At 36.1% G+C, this 7,480-nt stretch overlaps 1 protein-coding gene across 2 annotated transcripts; it reads left to right on the forward strand.

The window, feature by feature from the left end:
* Positions 1 to 4,440: 4,440 nt before the first annotated feature.
* LOC105157486 (putative late blight resistance protein homolog R1B-16) lies at positions 4,441 to 7,480 on the forward strand. 2 transcript variants are annotated; one of them, XM_020692254.2, is made up of 2 exons: positions 4,441 to 6,961; positions 7,034 to 7,480. In XM_020692254.2, the coding sequence occupies exons 1-2, from the start codon at positions 4,681 to 4,683 to the stop codon at positions 7,324 to 7,326; spliced, it is 2,574 nt and encodes an 857-aa protein (XP_020547913.2). In that variant the 5' UTR covers positions 4,441 to 4,680; the 3' UTR covers positions 7,327 to 7,480. The 2 variants fall into 2 exon arrangements, with proteins under 2 accessions (XP_020547913.2, XP_011072192.2); XM_011073890.3 differs by having other exon boundaries at positions 4,441 to 7,480.

A 7,480-nucleotide genomic window follows, 5' to 3' on the forward strand; every position in this document is an offset into this window, starting at 1 on the left:
ACTCAAAAGGAATGGATAAATTACAATGAGATTTTCTCCCCCGTTGTTAAATATACCACTGTGCGTATAATTCTTGCTCTTACTGCTCATTTTGATTGGGAGTTAAAACAAATGGATGTCAAAACCGCTTTTATGCATGGTGATCTTGATGAAAATATTTATATGCAACAACTCGTCGATTTTATTGATAAAAACAATCCCAATCATGTTTGCTTGTTAAGAAAATCCTTATATGGTTTAAAACAATCTCCAAGGCAATGGAATAAGAAGTTTGATACTTTTATGCTTTCCCTCAACACTATTAACAACAACGGGTATTTACCCCTCACAGATTTAGTCCCAAAAGTCAACACCTCATCGTAATAGTTTGCGCATCAGTCCCAAAAAATATGTTTTTTCTTACAGTGAATTCTTGTAATATAGTAGCAAAGTGTCTTAATCTTGCACATATAGGTGGCAGTTATTAATATAAATAATTCATGTAATGTAATGTAGGAGGGTGCAGTGCGTACCGTAATTTAATTTTTAAAATATAAAAGTGGAAAATTCTTTATGTATGTACTCAAATTTTGTACATTTGTAATGTATTCAAAAGATAAACGAAAAAAAAAAATTGAAGAACACTCGAATCTATCATAGTATTTGGATTCATTTTTTAAGTACTTTATTGCGTTTTGTGGAGATAGAAAAAAAAAACAAAAATAAATAAATATATGTTGGAAATAATTAATCCAACATGTCCGACATCCATGTAGGGAGGGAGAATCCTTATTCATTTGAAACACTAATACAGATATATCATGAAATAGTAAAATCGTGTTTTATATATATAAAAAAAAAATAGGAATGCAACATAAAATATCAAGACACTTCAGAATTTCATTGAAACGTCTCTATAGACATGGATTTTCTAACTTGATTGTATTTTAATAAGTCAAATTGTTTATACAAAACTTAGTCGAATTAGCTAATATGAACATAATCTAGTACTGATCCTTGATGAATTTTCTTTTTTTATTATTATTTTGAATCGTTGCAGTTCATTACAACTTTGTCGGAGTTAAACCACATGACATGACGAGTTTTAAGAATCCTATATTAAAATATGAAACAAACACAAAGAGACAATCTCTTGATATGTTGACCAAGATGCATCTTGAACTTCGGATATTAAGGTAATTTTTCTTGTAGTTGTAGTAATAATAATAACAAGGGATAATTATATTTATATTTTTTATTTATAATTTAGTTATATAAATTATTCTTATTTTTTAGTATAATTATAGAAATTAGTCCTGATAATAAAAAAATAGGGGTAGTTTGTATAATAATGCTAATATTTTTAGGGTATTATTCTCTCATTTCTCTCTTGATTTTTAGTCTATTTTGAGCCCATATTTTGCATTTCACACGAATATATACACTATACCATTATTTTATGCTTTTATTCTTACTTTAATTCAAGTTTCCTTAATTCTTTTTCAATATAACCATTACTGATTTAAGCATTGGAGTTCACCTTTATTTTGTAGGATTAGTCTTCGTTGAATTATTTAGAAATATATTTATGCAATTTTTTAAAAATATGTATGTAGATACTTGCAAATTTTATGCAATTTTTCTAAAGAATTTATCAAATTTTTGTTTTACACATTTTAGGCAAATTTTAGGAAAATTATGAACCTTAATGCGCTTTCCAGGGGGAAAAAATAGGTCCCTAATGCAATTTTTAGGAAAAAAATAGGATTTTAATGCAATTTTTAGGAAATTTAGGAGTTTGCGAGAATCATAAAATTTAATACAATTTTTTAAAAATTATGGACTACAATGCAATTTTTAGAAAAAAATAGACTTCAATGCAAATTTTAGGAACATTTAAAAATTTTAAAAAACATATAATTTTATCAATAATAAATTACAATTAACAGTTTTTAATATTAATTTTTTTTAAATTGTATATTCATGACTATCAGTGCTCCGCCTATTCCGGGACAAGATTGTGGCTGGGGTCGCGGTCGTGGCCCTCCCAAGCCTCCCCGAGCTGTTGGTGCGGATGCACCCCAACCACCATAGCCTGCGTCCTAGGCCCCGCCAATTCCTCCAGATTCTCCCACAGTGGTGTCAAATGCGACTGGACCTAGCAGTACACAGGCTCCCGTGCAATGCACCACTACCACCACCAGCGTCGCAGAGGCATTATATCAGCATGCGGGATGCAATGTATGTACGTAAATTTATTCACTTATTTTATAAAATTTTATTTTGATTTTATTATTGTTTTTAATATTTAATTATTCTTTTCAGGTCCAATCGAGATTTTCACAAGGCGATTCGTGCAACGGTCAAAAGGTATTATCCACATCCCTGGGGGAATATATCGCAAATCTCACAAGAGCACCAGTTATTATGATTTCAAAATTTAAAGGTAAGAATAATATTTAATTGTAATTAATACTTATATATTTTTTAGTATTTATATATTTTTTAATATGTGAAATTTGCAACTATCCTATCGGTGGGGTTGTGGCGACGAGTCAATGTTCAAGGTCGTCAAGTCGCAGGTGGGGAAGTTCCTGCAAAAGCGGTTCGCCGACGTCCGGAACTAGTCGTTCCAACCGCTGTGGCTAGCTAAGGAGGTCTAGTGCCAGCTTTTGGAGTATTGGGCGAGTCTAGAATTCCTGCAGAGTTAGAGAAGAATAAGGTCAATTGGGTAACTAACCCTGGATGCAGCTGCTATCGCCTATCACAGGGGGGGGGCGTCCTCTGTTGGGGCCCCACAAGCATAAGATGGTAAATATTTTAACGTATAGTATTAATTTAATTCATTTTTTTAAATTTCTAATCATTTCTGAAAAGGATTTTTGAATAGCAGGCACGACTTGAATGCCCGGTCAAACAGATGGAGGTGACGGCCATGAGCGGCCCGAGGGCATCAGAGATCGCGGTAAATATAAAAATAATTTAATTTTTTAATTTAAAATTAGTTTTTTTTAAAGTTTAATCATTTAATCTGTTCGCAGGAACTGTTCGTGAAGATGATGGGAGAACGTTAGATACGACAAAATAGTAATCAAGACCCTCCATTATCCTCTCAAGGCTCAGTGGCACCTAATGGGCAACAGGTGTCGCTGTCAACAGCGGGGAACCAGAAGAGTGGTCGAGTATTCAGTCTTGACTCCGAGGCCCACCACATGGCTGCTGGACCATCACAACCTAGCAGTTCCACTACTCCATCACCCTCGCCACCACAACCACGTGACTCGACCTTAATGATCGGGTATCGAGGCTCGAGGAGTGGATGCAGCGGATGGATCCCATCTAACTTGATCCTCAAACGCCCTAGCCTCCAGCTAATCCTCCGGTACCCAACATCGACGGCGACGAACACATGGTCGAAGGGGATGCTGATTTAGATTAGAATTTTTTTTATTTGTAAAAATACAATGTAAAAATAATATTTTTATTTTTTAAAGAAATTTTTATTTTCTTAATATATTATATATATTTTTGTTTAATATTGCATATTTAAGAAATTAAAACTACCTACATATAACAAAAATTTTCAATAATTTTTTTAAACAACTAAATATTAAAATAAATTAAATACAAATGAATATTAAAAAAATATTTTTTTGTCATTGTATTTATAACAGCGTTGGAATTCTAATTACTGTCATATAATCCTGAAGCCATCAACGATCGTGCAAAAGATGGTTATCAATTTTGAAAAAAGCTGTCCCAAAAGTCGATACTAAAGTAGTGTAAAAAACAGTAACAAAGGTAGATACAAAACCAAAATCAACATACGCATAATGAGTTACAAAAGCCATTACAAAAACTGTAAAAAAGAAATACAAAACTTGATACAAAAACCGTTACAACATAATGCAAGACCATTACAAAGTGTAATCCAAAAATCGAGCCAAAGTTCAAATACAACCAAACCTATATGTGTTATAAAGGTCGTTCCAATAACAATTAAATCAAAATTAATTGAATCGTTCCAAAAACATATCCAAATTCATTTTTTTCAATTGAACTACAATTGTAATGGTCATGCGTGGCCGGTAAAAAAATCTTTACAAATTGTAACGACTTTCAAGCAAGTCATTACAAATATTTCGTAACGTCTGAAAAACCGCAGTAAAAATGTCCCGTTACAAATTAATAAAACAATTACAACATAATCATTACAAAAACCGTCATTATAAAATGATCTTTTTTTTTTTTTATAGTGCTATCAGTATTGCGATTAAAATTTTAATATTCAATATTTTCACGTTGGATGCATATAAGAACAATACTTCAAGTAGTATGTAGACGCTTCCCGCTGATTTCTTCGAGAAATAGTAGATCAAGAGTTGGCTTATAATAAGCACTAATATTTAATAAGTAGAGAGACTTCTCGGTTGCATATAATAACACTAATTAATAAAATAAATGAATAAATAATCAAGGTGACACATTCATAGAAACTGCTTTTAATTTAAAATAATAATAATAAAAAAAGTTGACATATTCAGCGTAGATTTGCTGTCAAGTCTTCGGATTTTTAAATCGGTCAATTGATTTTTTTGTACTGTCATGTCTTCTCCGTCTGAAATTCTGATGATCTAGCCACTGCAAAACGGCAGCCTCCAAATTCTTTTCAGTGTGTGCGAAAAGAGACAGAAGCTAGCAATGGCTCATTCTGCTCTTGTTTCACTCATGAATACGCTTGAGCTGATTTTGCACTCTGATCGCTTTCACTTTTTCCGTGCCAAACACTATATCATCTCTATTTACAGAAAAGTTCGGTTCTTGCAAACGTTGTTCGAAGATTCTCCCCAGAAGAGCAGCCAAGAAGAGGTGGATTCCTTGGAAATCCGCATCAGAGATTCAGCATCTGTGATCGAAGATCTTGTTGAATTCTACGTTTCGGAACAAGTCTATGAAGATTCTGACAGGTTCATCGCCTGGTTGGATTCTCCCACTGATCTAGAAAACTGGGAGTATCAGGAGTTGGATGAAGTACTGGTGGAGATTGATTCCCTCGTGGAAGAGCTGTTGAATGATAGGTGCGGCTTGAAGGATTTGCTGCCGAGGCAGCATTTGCCTGTTCTTGGCTCTTCAAGAGATGCTCGTGTTGGCAAGAATGTGATGGTGGGCTTCGACGAAGATGTGATGGAACTGAAGCATAGACTTACCGGATGGGAATCTAAGCTCCAAGTCATTCCCATTACTGGCATGGGGGGCGTGGGTAAGACGACTCTCGCTAGAAACCTTTATGATGATTCACTTGTCAAAGATCACTTTGATCTTTGTGCTTGGGTAACAATATCCCAAACATATCTCGTGGACGATGTAATCCGAGGACTTTTAGCAAATTTTGGAGTTGTCATTAACAGACCAAAGGAAAAGAGTGTTCAAGATTTGACGCAGACTTTGTGGAAATTTTTGAAGGGTAGGAGGTATATAATCGTATTGGATGATATGTGGAGTACACAAGTTTGGGATGATATGAAAAGGATGTTTCCGGATGATGGTAATGGGAGTCGGATCATGTTGACGACTAGGCTGCAGGGTGTGGCCGTTTATGCAACTGACTCCTTTAGCCCTCCTCATCGGATTCGTTTGCTGGACAAGGATAAGAGTTGGCATCTACTTTGTCAAGAGGTATTTGGACAAGAAGGCTGTCCTCCGGAATTTCAAGAATTGGAGGATATTGGCAAGATGATAGCACACAACTGCAAAGGGCTCCCTCTTGCGGCTAGGGTGGTTGGTGGGCTTCTTGCAAATTCAGCAATGACACGAGAATTTTGGGGGTACGTTGCTGATAATGTAAACTCAATTACCATAGAGAACGATGAGCAGTGTTCCGAGATATTATCTTTGAGCTATAATCATTTGCCTCATCATCTCAAACCTTGCTTCCTCTATTTGGGAGCTTTCCCTGAAGATTATGAAATTCCCGTCACCAAGCTCATCAGATTATGGATAGCTGAGGGATTTCTGAGACCATCTAGATCAAAAAGCTTGGAAGTGGCTGCTGAGGGATACTTAAACGATCTCATTGACAGAAACCTTGTTATTGTCTGCCAAAGAGGATCAAATGGGAAAACAAGAACATGCACCATGCATGATCTTTTAAGGGACTTGTGCTTAAAAGAAGCTCAAAATGAGAATTTTCTTCACATCATCAACAGGTCTGCTCAATTTTCTCCCCCGGACATGGATAATATTCCACGTCGTTTGATCATGCATCTAGATATTCCTGAAGGTAATGACATTACTGAATGTATGGAATCAATGACACTCACTCGTTCTGTTTTGTGCACCGGACGTGTTCTCTCTACAGTGCCATTCTACCAAAGTTTCAGGTTTCTGAGGGTATTGGATTTTCTTGAAACAGAATTCTCGGAATTTCCTTTTGCGTTTCTGTTCCTAGTGAACTTAAGGTACCTTGCTTTCACTTTCCAAAGTTTTCCTGTACTCCCTTCTAAAATATCCCTACTTTGGAAACTCCAGATATTGATTATCAAGGATCAGCAGAACTTGTTAAACAGAGAGTATTTTCCTTATTTCCAGTCCTACTGTGAAGTAGACACACCATCGGAAGTCTTCCAGATGGCACAATTAAGACATGTACAGATGACAGAAATTTTCTTGCCTAATCCTATTGATAAGGAAAATCCTGTTGTCCTAAAAGACCTGGAAACACTTTGCACGGTCGCAAATTTCAGATGTACAGAGGAGGTCCTGAGGAAATTCCCTAACCTTAAGAAATTGGGTGTGTATTATTATGGTGCTGGCATAGAAGACTGGTCCGCTTACGACCTCAAAAATCTTGTCCGCCTATCCAAACTTGAAAACCTGAAATGCGTGTTCAACTGGCCGCCTAATGAAACTTTGTTGCCAAATCTCAGCTTCCCCCAGAGCCTCAAAAAGCTAACTCTCGATGGCAGCAATTTATCTTGGAAAGGTATGTCGATTATTGGCTCATTGCCTCATCTTGAAGTTCTCAAACTTAAACAGTACGCCTTCACGGGCGCAGTGTGGAAGCCAGTTGAACGGGAATTTTCTCGACTCAAATTCCTGCTAATCGAGAAAATGCGGCTGGTGCGGTGGATAGCTGAAAACACACACTTCCCCTGCCTTGAGCACCTGATCATCAGCGCATGCCATGATCTACAGGCGATCCCTTCTGGTATTGGAGATATACCAACACTAAAAATGATAGACATCGACGACTGTAGCTCGTCTGCTGTCACGTCAGTAGAGCAGATTCTAGAGGAGCAGCGAGACATGGAGAATAATGTCCTACAAGTTCGTGTACGTCGCATTTAGAAGGTAATGATACAAGTACTTTACTGCCTTCATATCTCTGCACAAAATCACAACTCTCTCAAGACTGCATTAGAAGTACATCTATAGCAGCAAAGAGGGGTCCCGGTCCAGTTTTTATTTGTTTCTAACTTTACAATGAATTAAAATCTATGAA

Source organism: Sesamum indicum, linkage group LG3 (genome assembly GCF_026168435.1).
Source record: "Sesamum indicum cultivar Baizhima isolate 11 linkage group LG3, ASM2616843v1, whole genome shotgun sequence".
Taxonomy (NCBI): Eukaryota; Viridiplantae; Streptophyta; class Magnoliopsida; order Lamiales; family Pedaliaceae; genus Sesamum; species Sesamum indicum.

What these genes read in the sequence shown, in the direction of transcription:
- LOC105157486 (XM_011073890.3), top strand. Translation starts at nt 4,681, where the DNA reads ATGGCTCATTCTGCTCTTGTTTCACTCATGAATACGCTTGAGCTGATT.